The 25,221-nt window shown below is 40.7% G+C and overlaps 1 protein-coding gene across 1 annotated transcript; it reads right to left on the bottom strand.

Moving 5' to 3' along the window:
* Positions 1 to 725: 725 nt before the first annotated feature.
* LOC129246491 (NACHT and WD repeat domain-containing protein 2) lies at positions 726 to 24,001 on the bottom strand. Its single transcript, XM_054885360.1, has 17 exons — positions 23,719 to 24,001; positions 23,541 to 23,629; positions 21,213 to 21,533; positions 16,784 to 16,928; positions 14,176 to 14,401; positions 13,648 to 14,089; positions 13,306 to 13,506; positions 11,908 to 12,756; positions 8,204 to 8,596; positions 7,825 to 8,138; positions 7,629 to 7,732; positions 7,368 to 7,555; positions 6,720 to 7,255; positions 6,250 to 6,638; positions 5,983 to 6,182; positions 1,492 to 1,661; positions 726 to 1,420 (listed from the first exon to the last, which is right to left on the bottom strand). The coding sequence occupies exons 1-17, from the start codon at positions 23,819 to 23,821 to the stop codon at positions 901 to 903; spliced, it is 5,190 nt and encodes a 1,729-aa protein (XP_054741335.1). The 5' UTR covers positions 23,822 to 24,001; the 3' UTR covers positions 726 to 900.
* Between the last annotated feature and the right edge of the window lie 1,220 nt (positions 24,002 to 25,221).

The following is a 25,221-nucleotide window of genomic DNA, read 5'->3' as shown; positions in this document are numbered from 1 at the left end:
TCGAAAAGTAGTTGATGCAGATTAGTTGTACTTAATTCCTGAGATGATTCTGAATTAAGTCGTTAATCTCGATTTACGCTACCGTCCGTCTATGTTATTAGTGTTGCTCCCGTGCAGCAGCAAAGATCCATTCGTTTTATTTATTTTTTACCGATTTGCTATTAGGAAGTCATAAACGCCTCTTAACTAAAAACTAAAAAAAAAATGTGTTCTTGAATTTTCCTGAGCAAGAAAAAAAAAACAATTATCTTTTTAATAGTCGAAAATAACATCAGGCAAATGACCACCACGACCACGCTTACAAGACAATATCCTTTTCATGAAATTTTCCATAACCGAATTGCAAAGTGACTGGCTCTATGTCCTCGATAGCCTCACGAATTCCATATTTGAGGTCTTGAATCGACCCTGTGCTGTTGGCGTAGACCTTCTCTTTCATGTGGCCCCAAAGAAAAAAGTCACAAGGTGGCCAATTGTGATCACCTCTTCGAGAGATAACACGGTCCGGAAACTTTTCCCGTAAAAGATCAATGGTTTCGTTGCTTATGTGGCACGTAGCGCCGTCTTGTTGAAAATAAACGTTGTCCAGATCAATACTATCCAATTCCGGCCATAAAAAATCGTTAATCATCTCCCGATAGCGCAGTCCATTCACCTGTAACACCTGTTATTGGAAAAGCCTTAGTAATTTAATAGCAAGCATTTTTATTTGATTATTTTTTCCATCACACAATAATACTCAACACCTTATTAGTAAATCTTTAGCTTTAACAAAACAATTTTTGTACGTTCTTTTCGTATGGCTTCTAAAGCAGCGCTTAACGCAGCTACAACTATACTAATTTTATAATACTACGACAAAATGGAAATTTTTTCACATGCTAATTCAACAATTGCACATTACTCTCCCGCACCAGTCTCCAATGCATTGCCCTCCTCATCCACTTCAACAGCCTCACCGCTATCTGTCGCATTTTTATTACTTCTATCAAAACGTGACGAAATCGTCGCCACACGTATGGCCGCCTTGAAGCCAACACGCGCCTTCTGCTTGGCCAACTTGGCTTTCCAATTCTCATCGCGCGACGGTAATTGATTCAAATACTCGAACATTTCCTCTTTTTGTGGATCGACAATGGCCAGTACAGACATACAGCCATCAACGGTACCCAAGACAATGCAACGTCCATCTTTGCTGCTCTTGATTGCTGTCAATTCGGCCTGCAGGCGATAGTTTGCAATCATTTCTGTATCGGAAGTGCGGAAGACACGTATGGTCTTGCGGCCACTGTGATAGTAGCAAACGTATTCATCGTTCTCGGTGAATAGACAGATCACAGAGAATACACCCTCGGCCACTTTAGGGATAAATGTCTTGACAGTGGTGCCTTTGCGTAGTTCCAACATCTCCAGGCCACCTCTGAAATGGCGCAAAATTTATATGTTTATGTTATTTATTGATATTTTTCATATTTTTATATTTTTTCTTACCTCGTAGGCGCATATAGACCACATTTTCCATCTCTAGTTATCGAACCGCCCCATTTGGGTATGGAGCGAACGTGCTTCTTACTTTTGATATCCATCACACTGCCCTTCTCACTGCTGATCACAGCCACTTGATTGGCCTTGTGCGGCATTGGCACCAAAGAAATCACCTCCTGAAAGTAAGAAAAGTATGGCATCGGTATGATCTGTGTAGCTGAATGCGCTTGGGGGAGAATTCTGTATTCGCCGCCCATATAGAGGATTAGAGATTATAATATTTGTATGAAAATGTGTTCTGACCTTCTCACAGTAAGCAACTAAAAAACGTCTGAGAGCAACCGGAGAAGGCAATAAATGGAAAAATATTTTATTCGAACCACCAAGGCCAAATTTCTTAAGCTTGTTTATTTGTGATATTCATAGAAAATCAATGGCTCCGTTTAGAGCCATCTTTGCATTGAGCTTAAAACTAATTTTGAACTTTATTATCTTCGTGGTGCAGTTGAATAACAAAGCTATGTATGCTGAAGAAACTATTGTATAATAAGTGATGACCAAGGACTTGAAAGCAATTTGTTCCGTCGAGCTAGAACTCCAGAAATACATTTGACAACCACTGGTACCTCAACAGGTTTTGAACGTCATTCGTCGAAAGCCCCTCATCATCACTTTTATCAACTTTCGTCCCAAGAATGTTGTAATCGGATACCAACTACTGCCAATGCTAGACGAAGAGTTTTAGCTACTTCAAACTCCAAAGCCTACCCTTGATTGCGCACATGATTTATAGGCACAAGGTGGAACTAAATTAATCATCCAAGTTTGTTTTTGAATAACTGTTTTGGTAAATAAAAAGAAAATGATTTTGAAAATCTTCACTTTTTTGTTGTCGGGACAATTAGCAAGTGCAGCACTCAGACATTAATTAAGTCCCCATTGCACTACACTTGGATTCCCTTTTAATTTTCTTTAAATCTACCCGATCTCCGAAGAAATCTGAGTAGATTTTGTGGTGCCAAGGAGCCAAGATGGTCGCTTCTTAACACATCAGTGCCAAAGACCTCAAACCTGATTCGAGCGAAGGCGGGGCAGACACACAGGAAGTGGTCCGCCGTCTCATCCTCCTCTTCACAAGCTGGGCAGAGTACACTGTCTGAGATGCCCAACCTTTCCATGTGCTTCGCCCACAGAAAGTGGCCCGTCATCAGTCCAACCAGCCGTCTGCACTCCCCTCTGCTTAATGACAGAAGGGTTTGCGACAGTCGATCGGACATAACAGGTAACATCAGTTTAGTCCATCGCCAGCCTCTCCCAGCCTGCCAAGCTCGCTTGTGGGTGGTAGTTATCCATTTGCTAACCGTGGCTGTGATGGCCGCAGAAGGGAGTGGCAAAACGGGCTCTGGGCCAAAGAAGTTGGCCTCAGAGCCCATCTTAGCTAAGGAGTCAGAGGTCTCGTTACCCGCAATACCCACGTGTCCCGGGACCCATGTTAGCATCAGGCTATTATATCTACAGACATAGTTCAGCCTGGATTTACAGGACTTGACTACCCCTGATGTGGTTGGAGGGCTGTCTAAGGCCATAAGCGTAGCTTGGCTGTCGCTGCAGACACATATAGATCTGCCTCTCCATCGTTTTTCCACAACAAAGTTCATCGCTTCTTGAACTGCATACACCTCCGATTGAAACACAGATGCATGCATTCCAAGAGCAAAGTGCAGTTTTGTTCCGCTGAATTCCTCGTAGACCCCAGAGCCGGAGCCATACTCGGCCCTGGAGCCATCCGTAAAAATGCGAAAACAGTGTTTGCCGGGCTCATTTTCTGAGTCTTCTCACAACTGAGCCTCTGGTAGCACTACACTGTATCTCTTTTCAAGTACGACTCTTGATGGCATGGAGTCAAGGGGCATGGAGAGAATCGTTAGGTCGACGTCCATGCCTTCTCTGTACCAGTTCTCATTGTGTTTCAGTCTGCAGATGGCCTTCAAGGCCCCGTCTTGGATGAAAGCATCAAGTGGTGGTAAACCAATCAGAGCATCTGATGCCGGGCCTGAAGTAGTCGGAAAAGCTCCGGTGCAACAGATGGCCACAGTGCGTTGTAGTCTCGATAAGGTCCTCCTGACTCCCACTAGAGAGAGTCTACTCATCCAGACCACTGATGCATAGGTGATAATAGGTCTTATCATAGCCGTGTAGATCCATAGGACCTTGCTAGGAGAAAGACCCCACGTTTTCCCAAAGATACCTTTGCACTGCTGTACGTGCTTTGGATGTCTTTGTTTCAACGTGTGATTTCCATAGGAGCTTATTATCGAGGATTACTCCAAGATATTTAATTTCCTTGGATCGCTGGATTGTGACTCCTTTTAGCTTAGACAGAACGAGTCCATCAAGCTTCCTCCTTCTGGTGAAGAAGACAAAACCAGTCTTGGCGGGATTTGCCGATAGCCCATTCGCACAGCACCAAGTGTCAATCCGATCCAGAGTTTTCTGCACTTTCCTACACACTCTATTGCTTGCCTATTTGTATACTGCAGCTGTTTAGTTCACAGGTGTCAAATATGATTGACGTACGACGCCATTTGCAAAAATTATAAATCTTCGGATCAATTTTCCGCCACCTTGTAAAATAGAAATGTACACCTACGCGTAGATATTATGAAAAGAAGGAGGAAGAAGTTGTACGAAGGTTGCTGTTTATATTTCTGGCTTTGGGCGCTCCTAGTGTTGTCAGGCACCATCTGTCCATTGGGAGGTTTGTAATATTTACCATAAACACGTTTTGATTTGTTTGGTTTAAACATTCATTTCGGCAAACAAATGGAGTTAAAACGTCAACATTTTCGGACCAATATTTTGCATAATTTTCGACATGGATTAATAATATATTATAAGAATGCATCGAGAGACTAAAATCGCTATATGGCGACCAAGAGCTTGCACCGTGAAAACTGGTACAATGAATTTTCTCGCTGTCGATGTACGCTCTGCGACGAATGCCGGAAAGATCGTCCAAAAGTAGGTAAGGTTAGGTTAGGTTCAATGGCTACCCTAGCTTAGGGCACACTTGGACGAATATTTAAAACTCGTCCGTTGTGATGCCATACAGGGGAGAGGAGAAAGGAGAAGGGAAGGAAGAAGGGGCCTTGGGATTAGGGGCAATGATGGCCATGCATTTTACGACGGCGCCGACGGTGGCTGATTTGCGTTCGTAATTAGCCGTAACAAGCTACTGATGAACTTCACCAAATTGGTGATATTTAGACCCGCTATATCCGCAGGCGTAGCGAGAAAATGAGAGCCCAGATGTCTAAATCTTTGCCAGACGAGAGCAGGACAGCTGAGAAGAAGGTGTTGAGATGATTCCACCTCGTCCTCCAGACAGCTTCTGCAGAACGGACTTGAGGCAATCCCAAGTCTCACCGCATGAGCACCTAACGGACAATGTCGGGTAAGGATACCCACCAAATTTGAGAGCTGGGGCTTTGTTAGCCTTAGGAGTTCCCCGCGAGCGTCCACGATCTACCCGTGGCCTAAAGGATCTCGCGACCTTGCACGTTTGCGCACTAGCCCAGCGCTTGCTGAGTTGACTAGAGGCCCATCTTTCCAGGAGCAGACCACAGATCCAAAAGTAGGTGTTGTGCTAGAAAATATCGATGCCGTGTGTAAAATTATTAAGCAAAATCGTCATGTCACATACCAACAATAAAATTGTGCATGATATTTTCTTCTTCTTGATTGGCGCCTTAACCACTTAAACGATTTTGGCCGAGCTTTACAAATCGCGTCAATTGTTTCTTGCTTGTGCTAACCGTCGCCAGTTGGAAACACCAAGTAAAGCTAAGCCCTTTTCCACCTGATTTTTCCAACGCAGAAGAGGACTTCCTCTACATCTGCTACCACCAGCTGGTACTGTATCGAACACTTTGAGAGCCGGAGCGTTTGTATTCAATCAGACAACATGACCATTATTCAGCTGCACTATGTCTATTTCGCCGTAGAGCTCATATAGCTTATTGTTCTATTGGCTATATCACCGATCGCCGTCACCAACGTACAAAGGTCTAAAAGTATTCCGGAGAATCTTGCTCTCAAAGATTCCTAAACACGCCCCATCGGACATTGTCATCGCCCAAGCTTTTGCGCTCTACTATAGGACGGGCATGATGAAATCCTTATAAAGTGTTAGTTTTGTTCGTCGAGAGAGGACTTTACTACTCATTTGCCTACTTAGTTGAAAGTAGCACTTGTTGCCAAGAGAGATTCTACGTTGATCAGTTTGTGGTAAAAAGGTGTGTTCACGTTGGATCGCATACAATTTAAAAAACGCCCTGGAAACGCGATCCGATAATGTGCTTCGAAAATTTGTTGAAACGAAAAAGTGTATTGAATAAACACTAAACCCGTTTGTTAGGCCAGAAATATGAATAGCAACCCTCGTACGATTCACGAAATGTTTAAATTAGTAAAATATTCAATACTTGTTCAACTCACCTTAATAGCACAACCCTTGAGCAGGATTTTCGAAACAAACGCTCCATTGGTAGCACTGTAAATGGCTAGGCAATCCTTGTTTGCTTTGTCCACCGTACAAACAATCACATAAGCAGAGTCAGCAGAAATGACGGACTGTCTAAAGGGTAGACCGGGTACCATGCGTACGGGATACTCAAAGCGAAAGAGTATAGTGCCCTCTGTGTGCGAAAGCAGAGCAAATATTAGTTCTCTAAAATATATTTTATTACCACCAACTCCACATACCCGGCACCAAACGCACTGCAGTTATAGCCGTCAACCGATTTGTTTCCTCTCCTGCCGCAGCAGCCGCTTCTGCTGCCGCAGCTGCAGCTTTATTATTAATATTCGGACATGACACCGTTAAAACTTTGTAGCCATAATCCATAAACGTTAATTGTTGAATGCCCGGTTGATCGTCACGATAGATCACTTGCTCTGAGATGCGATTCCAAATCAAAAATTTTCCAGTCTCCGAGGAGATAATATAACGGCCATCGGGTGTTATTTCGGCATGAGTAACAATTGCGCCCAATGGACTATCGGCTAACTTGGCAAGCAAACGACCAGAGCGCGTGTCCCAAACACCAACGCAGCTGCGAGTAACCGTGACGCCCAAATCCACCTCGGATAGACTGCAAAGCAAACAAGGCATGTAAACTATTGTTGTAGTTATTTCGCATCTGAATTCCTTTCATAACATATACTTCACTAACCTGATATTATCGATTTGCAGTTCATGCCGATCAATCACATGTACCTTCTCGAAAATGTTATTAATATTCCACACTTTTACCGACCGGTCAATGGACGATGTCACAACATTATTCCAATTACCTATAGTGAGCGCTTCCAGCTGGATGATACGACCGAAATGTGCGTCGAGTACCTTCGCCAGTTGGCGCGTATGCAGGCACCAAACGTAGAGGTTCTTACGCACCCCCGCCACAGCGTAATCCATTTTAGAGCTGACCATTATCGAATTGGATTGCATGATGCGAGTCGTGATGTTGCGTACTCCATGTGGCAACGCAAAGTACATAGCATCCTCGCTCAATCGTTCATCATCCTTGCCAAAATCCCAAATAACGAACCCTTTGCCAGCGGTGCCGAGTAGCATACGATCGTCTTGGTCCAAACGCAGTTGCAGTAACATTTCCTTTTCGTCATTCTCGAAGCGTGGCAACTGTTCCTCGAGTATCCAACCGATGGAGTCTTCGCTAGAGTTGTCTTCGAAACGGAACACGCTGACCTGTTAAGATGAGAGTGAAGAAGATGGATGCTATTTCATGTACACTTCCGATGGATGTGCAATGTGTGTCGAGGTGGGCTGAACTGGCTACACCATTACGCGGCTTACTCACCTCATAATTCTCCTCACTTGCGCAACCATAAATCTTTGTGCGTGGCTTATTAATGGCTAGCGCGCTATAAAGCAACAAAGGTTCAGAGTGCAGCTCATTGCGACAGGAATCCAAGCGTATACGAGTCTCGTTAATGGAACCGGACCAGAAAATGACATTATAGTCATTTGGTCGCAGAAACTCTATATCTATGGGCAAAAGACCAAACAAATATTGTAGTGACTGAAAACCTCCAAAGAAAAGAAATTATTAAATTATTACTCAATATCTCCCAGTCAGTAATGTCGCCATAGATATCGTGCACACCCAACAAATTGCCACGCATATCGAATTGAGCCCAGCGCAGCTTGCAAGTCAAGAAGAGACTGCAGCAAACAAAATAAAAAAAAAAAATAAAAACGAAAAATGCATTTTGCAAATTTTACAATTGTCGCTAAAGCTTCACAAATATACGCACCTTTGATTTAGCAAATACAGACCACTTACTGGCCCATCGCACTCCTCAAACGGACTGTCGATCACAACAAACTCACTGGACAACATATTGAGCAGTACTGTCTGATTGTTGTTGGAATACGCCGCAGCCCATTTATTATCCGGACTTAAGACAAGTTGCTGCATAATACCTTCAATGCCGGGATTAACATCACGCGTGAGATCCGACGTAGAGAGATCAAAAGTTATAAAGTGAGTGGAAATAGAGACCATATAGCGGAGATCACTCGTCAGACAAAAAGCGAAGACGGCAAACTGATGACCCTCCAGCGAGTACTGCAGAAGATAAATAATAAATTGTTCAGAAAACTAAAAAATTAACTAAAACTGCAGCACTTTACTTTTAATGGACCACCCGGTGTGTGCAGACAATGATTTACTGGTATTAGCGAACAATCTTTTGGACCCGAGTGATCACACGCGCGTAACAGCATTTTTATATTACTATTCCCACCGATTTCGGGTAGCAAACGCCCAATTAGCTGCGGTGCCAACATATTCGGATATACGGCAAGAATAGCGCCACCAAGACGCAGAGCGTCTGCGACTAACATCAACTCACGTTTGGATTCTTTATTGTCCGTATTAGCGGAAGCATCTTCGAAATCGGCCAGCACAGCTTGTAGTGGGCAACTTGAAAGTTTGGCATGTAGCCAATCATAGTTGAAGAGTACATGCTCGAAGAGATCCTTAAAGCGGCGAGAACGTACAAAATGGAAGGGCAGCTCACCAAACTAAAATATATGAAGAGAGAGCCGAGAAAGAAAAAGAAAATGCAAATGTTACATTTTACTTAATTTATTTGGTCAAAGGTAATCAGAAATAGAAGTATCCCATTTTTAAAACCGTAAAAATATACCAATGTTTAACATTTATCATTTTATATTATTACTGAGCGCATGGCTTGGTCTGAACAGATCATAGCCTGGCTTCAGAAGGCAGATTGGTTTTATGAGAAACTTTTCCGTGGCAGAAATTCGCTGGTAGCTTCACTGTATCACTACTGGGGACTGACTTTCCAGAAACAACTTCCTCATAATTTTGCTTCATCCAAATTATTCGTTACACCGAGCTCAGGATTACTCGGCTACGTTGGTTATCATTGATAGTTATTATTATTAGGCTACTGCGCACTGCGACCAAAAGAAATTTATTATGCAAAGCCTGCTGCGGTACACTATATTTTAAGGCTTTTTAAAAATTTTAGCACATTCTGGCGCTTATTGTTCCACAAATTATATGAAGTCACGGCTATACCACCAATGTGGTGTAACCGTTTTCTACCTAGTGAAGGACATCTACAAAGGATGTGTTCTGAATTTTCAGTGTCCATTTCATAGAATTGGCAGATGAGAGTCTCAGAGAGACCAATTTTGTTTAAGTGGTATCTCAGGCTACATTAGTCTGTGATGTAACCAGTTAGAAGTCTTAAGTCTACTCTGCTGAGTGAAAGTAGTTTAAATTCCTCTGTCCGGCGAAATGATACTCAGCATGCCACCTTTTGACCTATGGCGGAAAACCTGGCAGCGAAATCCGCGTGGAGGCTGGTGACTGCTGGAGTATTCACCTGTAGAACCTTCGGACATAGCTCAATAGGATAGAGGAGTGCAGGTTGCACAGACTACATGACTCCGTACTTTAACTGGGAGAGAAGGGTTCGTACTACAATTGAAGAGGAGGGATGGCACAAAGGCATGAAGCCTGGCCATAGAACTTTTCACATCTATACAGACGGCTCTAAAGCTTCAGACGGAACGGGAGCAGGTATTTACTGCTCAAAACTAGGGATAAGACAACCTATCAAGCTGCCAGGCCACAGCAGTATTTTCCATGTGGAAGTTTTTGCTGTGGGGAAAGCCGCGGAGCTAACCTACACTAGAACAAGAAAGAACTCAATAATTAATATATACGTGGACGGTCAAGCAGCAATAAAAGCAATAAGCTCATATGTATTAAGTTCAAAAATGTTCAACGCAGCAGGGATAGAAAGGCTATCCGCAAACAGAAGGCTACATATCTATTGGGTACCTGGTCACAAAGGCATTATGGGAAACGAAATAGTAGATGAGATAGCAAAAAGTGCTGTTAGACTACCATTGGAACAAGAGAAAACGACATACAAAAACCGCTAAATACTACTGCTAACACGGACAAATGCAGGAAATGCAGAGAGGATGTTGAGGAAACTTTAGAACATCTTCTGTGCGTTTGTCCGGCATTATTAAAAACGCGTTTAAAATGCCTGGGAGCCCCACTGTTTGAGTATCTGGAGGACGTCTCAAAAGCGGATCTCCCAGCTCTGCTTAGATTCGCCAAAAGTGTTGACATCCTACATGATGTCTACTTTCAGTATTCAGTATATTCAGTTGGTCTCCATCTGGTATCGCTAGGGACCAAAAGGTCTATGCGTGGCTTAATGCCAACCAGGCTAAGCTAACCTAATCTAACAGCAAAATCAATTACAAACTAAAATAAAACCGTACGGAAACTTTTCCTGCTTCGTTGAAGTGAAATTTTTTGATTTTGTTTCGTAAAATTTAATTTTTAAAGATGTAATAATTGTAGAAAAATTACTGACTAAACATTTCTCATAAAAATGTAAAGTGTTTTAGTTTTTTTTACAATGAATTTCTTAATATGTTGATTTAATTTCTTTGCGGAGGAATACTTTTTCTGGCAAATGTACCTAAAATGTGAGGTTCACATAGTTTCCTATGCCGATGTACTATAAAAATGTGGAAAAGAACGAAAAATTTGAGTCACCTAAAAGAAAATTTTGGCGTAAATTTTTAAGTCGACTTCGCCTTTTTTATTTTCTCTTCCAGAATCTGTTGTTGTAGCAGTTTACTAGACCCTGCCAGTGCGTGGTAGCTACCGATCGTCATCGTCTAACTCATCTAACGGTAGGCCCAAGAATCGTGCAGTTTCGACAAGCTGAGCCCAGAGGAGAGAGGTGTTAAGAGAGTAGGTGTGACGAGGCATATGAATAGGTGGTTAGTATCGTGCGATCTGTCTTCACATGCTGGGCATATTTTGAGTATGTTGGGGTCGATTCTGGATAAATATCGTACTACCTATTACAATATCCAAAACGTAATTAAGCCACGTTTAAGCGGGCCTCGCGAGGAACCTGAAGCTCTTTGTCTGCAATAGGTTTTGCTTGGCCGGTATCGGCATTCGGGTGTCGGGAGTTTAGGAAGGTGGTAAGAGTCTCCCGATGAATGCCGTTTAACGTCAGTCTATATACTGTTCGGACCAGTAGTTGTAATTGTGTTTTGTCCTGGATCTCGTCAGTGTAGTTGAAGAGATGCCTCCTGACACGTCTGGGAGATGGATCAGGCTCTAACAAATGTCTGCAGGGGTGATACGATGTCAGATGAAGTGGTTTCTTTTGCCGATTTACCATAATAATGTACAAACGGGCGAAAATGTCGAACCCTATAAATAAATTCGAGCCTTTATTGTCAACCACCCAGACACGTAAGTATATTTTTTTATCCGCTCTACCAGAATCCATTGTCGGAACCTTATTATTAATATTTTGTGTATTACAGTGTAATAATAATAATAAATTAATACGCCGAAGTTGACCACAGTACATATCAAAAGACGGGTCGTAGTCGAAATGAAGAAAATAACTTAATAGGGTGGGCTCCGCTGGGCTAATTTGGTGAAATAATAATTATAAATAATAATAATAAATAAATAAATAATAAGCGCGTGCACCTCTGTTAGGTGTTTGGCCGAGCTCCCTCTCCTATTTGTGGCGTGAGTTTTGATATTGTTCTACAAATGGAGCGATTTACAGTTTTACGACGACTCCGAAGGGCAAACGTTTTCATTTTGCTGTTTCATGCACGGAGATTCGAACCTGTGTACTCCCGAATGGTAGTCATGCACCAACCTATTCGGTTACGTTAATTCCATTGCGGGTTCAAAACCTTGCGTGCGGACGCATTGTGTTGCCTACGTTGAACTTCTTACAAATAATAATATTATTAATAATATAACTAATGATAGCTTAAGTTCAACTCTTCTTACTAACCTTTCTCAAATTATACCGCTTTGAGCTGCCATCTTTGCTTGTGAAAACCAATGGTTGGATTGGTACCTTTCTGTCCGCTGAACCCTCCTTCTCCGTTAGTCCGAAACGATGCCGTTGTATTTCCGTATACCTAAATGGTTTCGGCACACCACCACCCCATATACCCAAATAATAATCAGCAATCATCGAATGGAAATATATAGCCATGTTCATATTCTTGAAGTAGCGCTCCTTAGCGGTATCTCTAAATTGTCTATGATACCAATTCATCACATTCACACCATCCGCCTCACGTTCGCTCAGATAATTCGGCAAATCATTGCGTATACGAGTCCACAAAAGCGGCGGTATGCGACGCACTGGCGGCATATGGTACTGATAAACATCGTCCAACACTTTGTCATCCAACGAAATGAGATCCTCCAGTTCGCTCTCAGACAAACCCGACTTGGCGGCGGTGATATAGGCCAACGCATGAAAGACCAAAATACGACCATGCTGTTTTTCGATACGTTCGAAGAGCATCATAATCGAATCCATAACGGTGTTGGCAAGATGTGTCTCTTGCGGTTTCGTATAGCTACGCCAACGACAGATCTCGGCAAAGACTAGCTTGACGAAAATAGGCAAGGAACATTTACTGATGGCATTTGCAACCAAACGCCACTGATAATTATTCAAATCACGACATGCCGTCTTCATCCACATTTTTATTACATTCATTGCCAGATCTTCGCCTAGCGCAGTAACCTCGATAAAATTTTCCTCAATATCGATCATTTTTCGAAGCACATAATACTCTTGCGAAACGGTCGGATTGGATTCCTCGTTGGCGCACGAGATGATGATCTATAGATTGTTTTGTAGGAGAAAAGGTGTGTGGTGGAAGATAAAAAGAGGTTGAAAGTGGTATTAATTTGTTCGCTAGTTCTGAGTGGGTGCGTGCTTACCATGCTTATAAAAAGGGATTTGCTTACTTGAGGAAAGTGCTTGAGAATATTTGTTTTGGTGATATTTTTTATTTGAGGTGAGACATTTTCCTTTGTGGTGTATTTACAAAATTTCAAGAATTTCGATTGTTTAGAAAATTTTTGACTTTGTTCTAGCAGCCCAGGTCAAGCAATTTGGAGAACTTATACAGTTAGAACCAATATCACATGCTCATGCACTAAATACATAACTACGGGTATGTACGTGGACATAGCCATACACTTACATGTACATAGCCACACATACAACATTCATATTCATGCAGATGTACTGATATATATACAGAATAGGATTTTATGGAATATTTTTTAGTATAAAGAAAACATGCAGAGGAGTAGTAAAAAGTCAAGCGATTTACACGGCAGTGACGTGTCATTACTTTGGGCGACGTGTGTGACGCCCACTCACCTTACAGTGTGGTGGCAAACGCGTGGGTATCCAGGACACTTTGTTTGAGTCTTGTGTGCCTGTCAGCTGATCGACCGAGTCAAGATACAAAGTTAGCGGTTGGTTCGCGCTTGCATAAGTTAGTAATTGCTTAAAATGTGCTGTTAAAGGTACAAGATCGTCGGGTATATTCTCGAATGGTAGCATGTAGTTGTAGGAGATCTGCATTGGAGGCATATTAGTATGAGTATATATGAAATTCAGATTAAAATAGAAATATAATATAATAATTTTATGCAAGAAAAATATAGAGATCTTGGCTATTGCATTATTCTAGATGCGATTCAAAACTCACTCACTCACCTGTTGACAAATCGAAATTAGCGTCGGCGTTAGCGCACTCGAATCAGGTGTTGTGCCCAGGAAGCGTATCACATTGATTGGCCGTTTGCTGGCAAACCATTCGCTCGCCACTAGTGAGGCACTCTTCGCCAGCATCGATGTCTTGCCACAACCTCCTTCGCCATAAAGGACAAGTGGTTTATCTGAATCCCCCAGCATATAGCGCTTGATATGTTCTAAATTATCTTCACGTCCATAAAATACTTTTACCGAATTATTACAAGCGTGCAAATGCTGTAGGATTTCAGTCACTATCTGTCCCTGTGCACTGGAGTCTTCTTTGCGCATCGCGCGATCCACCAGTTTGACGATGTTCTTGTAGAAATGCGATATGAAATGATTCAGATACTCCTCGTGTGTTTCAATATCCAGACCCTCGCGTCCAATCCATTCGACTGTGTACCTTAGTTGTGCAAAAACAAAAAAAAAGAAACAATAGAGCAGAGAAATCAGTTTGGGTTGTTTCAATCGACGCAGCATGAAACCTACTTCTGCATATTACTCGTTTCAATCTTGTTCGGTAAACGCACATCACGCAAATCACCCAGCAATTTTGCCGATTCCGTATCCAAACTACGATTTATGATATCCACAAAGAGTGACGCTTTCTTGAGATTTTGCAAATTGATGTTGTTGATGTAGCGCACATAGGCTAGACAATGGTTTTTGGTGTTCCTCACATTCAATATGCCGTTGATGACCTCGCGTTCAGTCACTAAATTAGGGAAAACAGGAGATTGCTAAATATTGTTTTTGCATAGAGTGTTGTTGTAATAGCACAAGAGTGTTAGTTCGTGCAAGCGAATAGTTCATGTACGAGCAGTCTCGTTAGCATAGACCGAAGAATGATATAATACAAGATTGCGCCTTCCAAACGGCTGTGACATCAGTACAGAAAATAAAAAAGCAAAAAGAAGAGGAAGAATGGGCGAAAGTAAGAGGAATAGAATATACATATCTAAGTGCGTAGGTTCGAATTTCCGTGCATGAACTAGCAAAATGATAGCAACAGTCTCTTTCTCTGCAGGATCCCCACCGCTTCTGCAATAGGGGTTGTACGGAATTCCAAGCTTCTCCGCATGAGTACGGATCACCCAGTGACCAGTGAACACCGCAATGAGTTTGGAAATTGAATGGCGGGGGATTCCCATCACCTTAAGCGTTATGTTTATATCGTATTGAGGCATAGTGTTTTTTGAAATAGCACTCGATGAGAGAGACCTCCATCTGTCTTGCTCTTTTTTAAGAAAGAAATTGTGTAGTTTCCCTTTAAAAACGGTCAAGGGTATATCGATGTCTGAGAAGGGGACAACTGAAACCGGTTCTGTCGATACCTTCCTGGCAAGCTCATCGGCAATTCCATTTCCCTCAATATTCTTCTGCTCAGGAACCCAGATAAGGGGAAGGTATCATGCACGTTCGAGACGTTTGAGTTCTTCCTTACAGGAGTTTACCAGAAGAGAACTGCAATACGGCAACGACAGGGATGTCTCCCTCCCAAAAGCGATCCCTAAGCACTTTGCATGCTTGCAGGATCGCGAAGACCTCTGCTTGAAAAACGCTGGTAGTTTCCGTCAGTTTAAAGGAGACCGAAATATTGGCTGAATTAGAGAAAAACTCCGCTCCCAGACTCCATCTTGGATTCGTCAGTGATAACAGAGGTACCTATATCCGTGCCGACTCTCCCCTTTTTCCAATCTTGCCTACTCGGAAAGATAGCCCTAGCACAACCCTCAAAACCCAGTTTGCGGTTGGAGAGATCAGTGCGAAGTACAGAAAAGGAGATCTGCTTCAAGATGCCACTATGTCCTATAGGAAGTGGCCTCTCCTTCAACCTAATAGCGCTCTGACCAACAATGGATTTAACTTGAAGATCCACGGGAAGTAAGTGCAGAATGACGTTGAGGGCAGCAGTGGGACATGTTCTACAAGCACCAGTGATGCCCACACATGCAGTTTTCTGCAATCTCTCTAGTTTAGTGGTGTTGTAGAACTTCTGAAGAGCTACCCACCAAACTAGGCAACCATATGTCAAAATTGGCAGAACCACTAAGTTGTACATCCAAAGTACGACACTTAGCTTGAGACCCCATTACACAGATTTACAGTCGTAGAAGGCTATACTGGCCTTCTTAAGTAGATTTTCTATGTGCAGCTTCCACTGGAGCTTGGGGTCAAGTATTACACCAAGACACTTGACTTCATGAGAGTGTAAGACACTGGTTGTTTAGTTTTGGAAGTTTAAAAGGTGGAGGCTTGTATTTCCTGGTGAATAGCATCAACTCCGTTTTGTCAGAGTTGACTCTGAGACCGCATCTGGTAGCCCAACTACTGAGTGTAGCCAGTGCACGTTTCAAAATTTCAGCCATTACTTATGGGAAGGGTCCTGAGACGATTAGGACTAAGTCATCGGCATATGCTACCACCTTTACTCCACCCCTGTTTAAGCGAGTTAAAGCTTCGTCAATAGCTACTAGCCAAAAAGGAGGCGAGAGGCTGCCGCCCTGCGGTGTACTCCTCTGTACGGACCTAGTCATTCTAGCCCCTCCTGCCACACAAAATGATATTATAGACAAAGTTTTTTCTAATAGCGGTTGCTACTCGGCAGGCAATGGCAAACCTCCGAGTGTATTTCTGTCATGAAAAGGCTCCTCATAAAAAACCGTTTGCCGTTCGGAGTCGGATTAAAACTGTAGGTCCCTCCATTTATGGAACAACATCAAGATGGACGCCTGAAATAAGAGAAGGAGCTCGGCCCATCACTTAAGAGGAGTGTACGCGCCATTGTTTTTTAACGGTCTGATTCAGTTCATAATTCACTTTTGCAAAAGGAGAGACACATTTATACTAGTCCCAAGTCCGATTTCGCTCAAGCACAAATTTCGAGGTGTCGAGAGGTGTCGTGACTGGAATAGGATCGGACGTGATCGTACAGAACATTGACAGTTTCGGATAGTATGAATGCACATATTGTTTCTTTACCTGCCGAAAACGAACCGAGAGCGAACGGTTATCGGTCATATGGTGTGGATTGGCCCTTAACAGTTCCCACAGCTTCATTTTTCACTTCATTTTAAAAATTCTAGTCCTATCTTACCTGACATGAAATAGTTGTGCACACATTCCTTGTCCAGTTTTGCACTAGCACCCAAAGAAGCAGCAGCTTTTCTTAACAGTTTCTGCATTTTATTGAGTGTATCCCACCAGACCGCTTGATCTTCTGCTTGTAATTTAGGTACACGCTAAAAGATAGTAATTGTATTAGCACGCATAAAAATAAAATTTTAATTAATAATAGTTGAAAACTGTCTAATAAGACCTAAAAGTAATAAGCTTTGGCTTAAGAAATAATGGCAAAAACTAATTCTGATATCAGCGACTGATCAGTAAGATCAACGGCCCTCGGAAAATTTTATTTGAGAGAGAAGAAATGTAACGATGCATAGTACCCTGCGCTGGCTTTAAGTTAACGTTGTTTATACTCTGATTATTGTTTGAAAACGATTACGTAATCTAGAGCCCAAAGTTAAGTTAAAGTGTACGCTGCCTATCAGCCTGTATGTGCTCCATGACACTGAGCTTAAACTTTCTGACAGTGTTAACAATTCTTTGATCCGTATAGCAGGCGAATTTTAGAGTGTGGGATCGATGATTTAAACTGTTTAATAGCCTCGAAATATTTAATTTCTACTATTTTTTTTTATTTTCTGAGCTCAAGGCCGGCTTTATAATAAAACATCAAATTAAATTATTGCTAATATTTACTTAAACTATAAGTCTTCTTCAGGAACTCTTGACTGTGTCAAGACAGTGGGCCATTCGAATATCAACAAATAAATAAGAGCAAAATTTAAACTTGTTGTGGATAGGGATAAGCAAAGTTAAAATACACGAGTTCTGCTCTTTGAAGGGTCTACTGGGTATCCAACGAGGCACTTTATGGGAAGGAAGATTACTATAATCCTATGCCTGTGTGCCTTTAAGCTAATCAATTCTTTTCAGTCAGTTCTGCCAAGGAGTTTATCCATGTCTAGGTCCTTGAAGGTGGATACTCTTGTTACCTTAACTAGATTAAAATAAGCCTCAGATCTTGCAATAGATTTGAAATCCCTTATCCCTAACCTTAACACGTGGTTACGGCGAAGACATGGAGAAGTGGATTACTTCCTCTCCCAAATGCTGAGCGGGCATGGGTGCTTTCAATATTATGTGCATAGGTTTGGTCTCTCCGCTTCACCGCTCTGCCCTGCCTGCCCAGAGAATGTTGAAGATGCACGACACGTACTCTTCTACTGTCCAAGATTCGAAAGAGAAGTGAGGAGTTAGCCACTATCCTTGGAAGACAGCCAAGTGAGACTAATTCAACTGGCAGTATGTGCGTTTCAAAACATTGTTGGGAAGCTGCATGCAAGACGAAAAAAGGCGAACAATAGAGGTGCTTCAGTACTGGCAGCTAGAGCAAAATAATATTAACGCCCTCTGCCGCGACTGATCACACCGAACTTCCCGACAAGTGCTAAAGCTAACATGAAAGTGTTCCAGAGGCGGTTGACTCAGACATACCGAGAACAATTACAGACGCTTGAGTTAATGACTCACAACCATATCATACGCAGACAAGACAGTAATGCACACGACATTACCGCACACTTTTGCAGTTCCATTTACTTTTTAATGGAGTAATAGAGACTATCACCGACGTATAACCGCCATACGTCATAGGTAGGGAGCCTGGACGCAGGTTTCTATTGTGGTTGTTATCCACAATCACGGCTCCACCCTCGATGTAACGCAAAAGCGGTCCCGGCGTGGAAGTCAGCCGAAGAGGGGAGGTCTGTTCTAGTGGGGGCGTACCCCACATATCATTGGCGCGACGGCATCAATTGAATGTTTCTGACCATTTTTATCCTCCCCTCCCACAAAAAAAAAAAACAAAAAAAAAAGATTTGAAATTTCATTTGATCTACTAAACACCTACATTTCATATGATTCTTGTATGACAGAAGAGACAAAAGATTAAAAGTGGCGATTCAGAAAGATTCAAAACTCTACACGAATCAGTCTGAACACAGATCCTCTCATAACAGCGTATTGCTTTGATCTCTACTGCCCAGCCGAGTAGAGATTTCTTTCGATGCCAGCTTTATAAGCGATGGAGAAATAATTCTATTGACCAATTTGCCACTGAAGGAGCGAGGCTAACGATATTCAGACTTTGGAGTTCTATAATACAAATATAGTTTGCTGTCTTGTTGCCCTATTTCTTACTGATTATGGTTGAAAGAGCTTTTTCTAACATCATTGTATATACTCGTATGACCAGACATACATTACTCGAGAGTTAAAACTTTATACTTTACTTGTATACTAGATTTTTTTACAGTTATTTTTTAAGACTAAATCCTAAGGTAACAAATTTATCTGGTCTCAGCTGATTATAAATTGCAGCTGACTGCTATAAGCTGCAAAGGACTGTTATAAGAAGTAGTCGACAAGAGCATTGTAACAGTTTCCTGATACTGCAGTAACATAACAGGGAGTTTTCTCCTCAAAAAAATTGGAGGTAAAATAAGATGAGCAGAAAGACGTGCTTCAATAACAGATCTTTAGAAGTATATAAGAAGAATACACTATCGGCGTTACTTCAGTTCGAAAAACATTACTTCTTATTATGAATTCGAAATATACAGATCAAAAATATTTTACAATAATCTTGGATATCTGCGAACAAAGCCACAATACTGCATTCGTGAATTTGTGTTTCTTCATACACTTATTTTCGGTCAAAAATGCCAGTTGTTGTACGAAATTTTCATAATTTTCGGGAAATCTTGATTTTCTACTTCCATTCGTGGCTAAAGCTCATCGACGCTTCAAAAGCAGTGGAAGACAGAAATTTATCAAAGCCTCAGAATTGGTGGTACTATTTGATGAAGACTTGTGCTAACTCAAAAAAAAATTGACACAATCATTGGGAGTATTTCTAAAATCTATTTTGAAACGTCTTAAGGCCATGGGACTGATTCAAGCAAAGTAACAGTGAATACCGTACGAGTTGAAACCGAAAGATGTTGAAAGATTATTTGCTTGTGAACAGTGGCTTTCAAGAAAAGAAAAAAGAAACTTCTACTTCGATTTTATAACTTGTGACCAAAAATTAGTTCACTGCGATAATGCGAAGCACAGAAAATATGGGGAAAGTCCGAACCCGCTTACTCGATGGCAACCAAATCGAGTGTTTACGATATCAAGTTTACACTCAGTTTTTGTGTAACCAACTAGGTGTAATATTTTTTACTATGAACCACTAAAAGCGAAGGAACCTATCACTAAGGCCGGTGTAGAATGCAATTCATATGTTTGAACCGAGCAATGAAAGGCACACATAAAGTTATTTTCCAGCCTGAAAAGACTCGGCCTCAAGTCGTAAAAGGAGCAAAAATACACACCGAAACTATGCAATGGGAGGACTTATCTTAATGACCGCAATTTCTACAGATGTTCTATCATTTGTTTCGATCGATGGCATCTGCTTCGATAGATCCACATTTTTACTCTTATGAAGAAGTCACAAAAATGGATCAATTCATGGGGTGCTTGAAAAGACAAGGTGGTACCAGTAATATGAGAAAAGGAAGTGGAAAACGATGAACATAAACGATGAAACGTATATATTATATAACACCACTTTTTAGAAAAATGGCTTAAATTTTGAGGTAAAAAACTAAATAAAAACTAAATTGTACACTTATAGTAAATCCTTATATGTATAAATATCTGTTTGGAAAGTGGTGTAATTCCACGCTATATGCTCTATCTGCTTATCTTAAGGCTTTCTAACTGATCAACTGGCCTTTAAGAAACCCAATTCATCGGCAAGTGAGAGCGATATATCAAGATTTATCAATAAATTTGTTTATTCTAAAGGGTGGTTAAATTTTAAGGGCTGGTATTGATTTTGAATAAAATACAAGTTTTTTGGAAAATTATTGTCATTTCTCTTTATTATGATAATATTGGTATGGCTCAATTACGTGTGAAATAAAACATCGGCCAAATGGCCGCCCCAGGCTCGGCGGCACACCTCCAAAGGCCACCAAATGCAAATAGTTTCTTATCTAAAGGATGGTTAAGTTTCAAGGGCCGGTATTGGTTTTGAATAAAATACAATTTTTTTGGAAAATTATCGTCATTTCTCTTTATTATGATAATATTGGTATGGCTCAATTACGTATGGTCCAAATTTTTGATGACGCTGAGGCATAATTGAGGTTCTATGCCGTTAATGTGGCGGATTATCTCTTCCTTTAGCTCTTGAATTGTTGCTGGGTTATCGACGTACACCTTTTCTTTCAAATAACTCCAAAGAAAGAAGTCCAACGGTGTCGTTGACGTTTAGGTGTGGTTCACACTCAACATCGGCCCTTGAAATTGAACCACCTTTTATTATTCTATATCCTGGTTATATTTTTCTATTTAAAGTTTCTACCTGACGTTCACACTTCTCAACAGTGCTTAATGCTTACCTTGTTATTAAAATTGATTAGAATCGATGAGATAGGTTGCAACACCGACATTGGCGGTACAGCGTTACTATCTTTTTTGTACCACAAATCAAGGAGCGCACGATCGACTCCCATCGAGGTGAGTTCTTCACAAATCAATTGCAATTCCGAGGACACAATGTATGTTGGTATCGGTCGGTAACCATATTTTTGACCCAAAAACACAATGAAATTTGGGCCCATCGAAAGGCGCTGACAATTTTGAATCTCACGCATACACAATTCTGTGGTCATGTGATCATCGGTGGCTTCATCACGGACACCCCAACGCATGTCGACAACCTAAAAAAGGAGTAAAAAATAAAAAGAAAGAAGAAAAGTTGAATTAAATGGGAAAAAATAAATTAAATTATTATTATTAAAAATAAATTAAAACGGAGGAAGGAAATATAGTGGACTTGTGATGGCTCATGATCCAAGTGAACAAATATACTACGAGTTACTGCGATATCTTCGTGAGCCGAATTACGAGTTATAAAGCAGTTTTGCAAAGTAAAAAGTAACGGTTCAAATCGATTAGCGATTTTTTACTATTTCGTCAATTACGAGTCAAAGAAGATTTTTGTCAGACACAAGCGACTAGAAAAAACATAAACCAAAGAAAAGTACACGAGTTATCGCGTTTCCATTGTAAATGAGGTGCATATGTGGAAGAGGTTGGGTAAAAACAATATTTATATGAGATTTTCGTAAAAACACTTTACAGATTTCGCTGGTTTGCTGGAAGAGTGTTATAATAGGGCGAGTCAATTTGAACTTAAAAAATATAACCGACTTTGTTTCGGAGGCTGAATAATTTTACTGACAATTTTGAATAAAAACGTCTACGGAAGTATAATTCTAAGCCTCCTTATTTTTAATCTTATTTATAAATCCCCAAGATTTTTTTTTTTAATTTTGTTATATTTTTTTAGAAGTAAATTTTTGGGTACTATGAATTAGCTTTTGATAATTAATTTGATCAAAAATCCCCGTTAGAGAGCACAAATGAACAATTTGACTACTTTTAAAGGAAACATCGATTTTAGCTACATTCTAGAATGTTCCAGAATATAGAATGTTCGCTATAGTTCAGTATATTTTTCATTATAATATTGTACTGTAATGGTACAAGCATTACAAAGAAGGCAAATGCGTATCTTATTTTTTTAATTATTTCCTCTAACTGGGTCGTGGTGGGCATTTACTTACTTTTGAAGTGGAAGAAAGTCCATAGTGGTAAGATGGGACCTGGGTGAGCAGGGTATGCCACCGAAATAGCTGATCAGTTTGTCAGGGAAGAAGTCACGCCGTATCGATCTGGTCCAACTAACCGTGTGCGGTGTGGTGTCATCTTGCTGAAACTATGTGTGTGTACTAAAGGAAGAATGTTTTCTCATTATTGGCACAAAATAATCTTCAGCATTCGCTGATAGGAGTAAAAAATGTGGTCGAATTATTCCACTACATGGTAATGCGCACCAAACCGTCACTTTCGGGCTGTAAAGTGGCTGTTGGCTATTGATGTTTCAAGAGTGGGCTCTGAAATAAGTATCCATGATTTTAACGCGTTGATCCATTGTGTAAAACTGTACATCTGTCAAAGCTGATGTAAAAAAGAGGTATCGTATGAGAATTATGCACTACCGACATGTAGGCGTCGCTTTTGATAGACTCTTTACATTCATATCAAGGATTAAATCAGATAAATCTGTTGCCGGTCGACTTATTCGAAATACTCCAGACAAGCTGTAATGCACTCGTATTCAGTGCCGTAATAAAATAGGGAGACTCCAGTATGGGACCACTTTCAAATTCTCGACGATTGTCTTTCAAATTTCACTCTTCGATTGAGGTAGATTTCTGAAACTCGTAGGTATAAAAAATGTGTTCTTCCACTTTGAGTTTGGTGTTGTTCCTAGTGTTCCGCTAATATAAATAATAATGGATCTTTTCTCTCTAGAATGGCATCATCCCTTTATAGTGTCAAAATTCCCTTGTCAATACCTAACCTTTTAAAATTCAAACATGGACTTATCTCAAAAATATTCGTTTTTTTATAATTTACTCTTTGAACTTCTTCAGCTCAAAAAAAAAACTTCAATTTATTTCTAATTACAATATATTCTTCATAACTCATCATAGGTAAAAGTAAAAGTTTTGATTTAAAATTTCCCTCTCATATAAAAATTCTACAGGAAAAAACGATATGATTTTAATGAACAAAATCAGATTTCACAAACTTACACTTGATAAATGAGACTACGCTAATCTTAATCCTTAACTCTCGACAATATTATATATTCTTACCTGAAATTCAAGCCCATGCTTCTCTCGACAATAGTCCTTAATGCGTGGATAACACTTGGCCATCAGCGTATTGCGCTCCATTGTGGTATCTAATCGGAATTCAATTTCAAGGTCAACAAGCAAATTCGCCAACTTATGTAATGCCCATCAAATAATCTGGCAGAAAACGTGCGCTCACCTGTGAAAGTCGAACTAGTAAAAATACGCACAATTTTCGAACTAACTGGCGGCAAAGACTCGAGTGAGCCCGCAAAAATCGAATCAATTGTACGATCATCCATTTTGTTGGACTTTTTTGGTAACTAAGAAATGTTCACAATATTTCTAACAATTATTTTTTTCAAATTCCAAAATGGAACTAGAATTTAAAGATTGTGAATTAAAATTGCGCCGCCATTCACTTTTCCGCACAATTATTTTTTCACAACCACTTTTGCTGAAACTCAATACGCGACTGTGGTGGAAATTATTGCAACGTGAAAAACGTTAAATCCGCATTGACAGCTCCATAAATTGGCCAAAAATATCACAAATGGAGTTTTGTTGTTTGATCGATAATATTTTTGAGGCAGCAGACCGGCACATACATTTGCAAACGAAACGAGACTGCAAGGAAGGCAAGCAGGCAGGCGAGGAGACAGCAGTAGCAACATACATATAGGTAGAATAGGATAATAAAGCGGTAGAGAACCGCAGAGAAGCGCAGGAGGATGAAGTGCGGGAAATGCACTGCTGGGAATGTGAATGTGAACCGAAATGTAGTTCCTTAGTAGTGCCTTTGAAGAGCGCATCCACATCAACAACTTGCTCATAAGTAATTTACTGGCATTGGTGGCATGCAACATCACTTAGCGGTGCGACACTCGCAACGCTCTGATAACGCTGTGAATAATTATAGGCGATTTGCGTAGAATATTCCTGCGCCAATATTAATTTTAAATGAGTTTTCCAAGTAAAAGTTATAAAGACTAATTGGACGCATAGGCGCATAAATAATACATGAAAGTATCCCATATATGCTCGTATCCATAGTAAATTTACATACTAATTGGCATATTTATTGTTATGCTTACTTTTGTTGTCTATGCCTTGTCTAACATTTTATGAGGCTCATAATGTCGTCAGACATAAGCAAATACGTTTCCTTCCACCTGCGTGTCCTCAATAAAGGACCTGTTGCTTCGAGTCAATACACCCTGTGAGTATTTGTTTATATGCATAAATATTATATATATACATATGTACGTATGTACAAGGGCAATGCTTCATAAAATCAGCAACAGTTGTGTTATGGGTTATCCGTCAATCGGTCGGTGTGTACATATGTACATACGTATCTCTAGTTTACCTTCATAGCTATTTTTTTGTTTTCATTTTTTACACTGAAGTACTTACTACAGCGCGTGCCCTTAGTGGGCGTTTTTCTCCATTGTCCTTGCGTGTTTGCGGTTGATTTTGTGTTGCGTTGCACCTTTTACTGTTATGCCTTTTGGCTTTTGTTGTTACTCGTCGTTTTCATTGTTATTTCGACATCATCGCGTCATTTTATTGGCGTACACACTTCAATCATTCATAGTCATCAGGTTTTCTTGGCAGCCCGTACCGTAGTAAACGTCCGTCATTCATCACTTGCGCATGACTTTCGTGTAAATTGTGTTGGAATGGTGAAAAGGAAATTTCA

The sequence above is a fragment of the Anastrepha obliqua genome, chromosome 1, assembly GCF_027943255.1.
Source record: "Anastrepha obliqua isolate idAnaObli1 chromosome 1, idAnaObli1_1.0, whole genome shotgun sequence".
NCBI classification, from domain to species: Eukaryota; Metazoa; Arthropoda; class Insecta; order Diptera; family Tephritidae; genus Anastrepha; species Anastrepha obliqua.
Note: the sequence above shows the minus strand (reverse complement) of the source record. Positions and strands in the feature narration are given on the sequence as shown.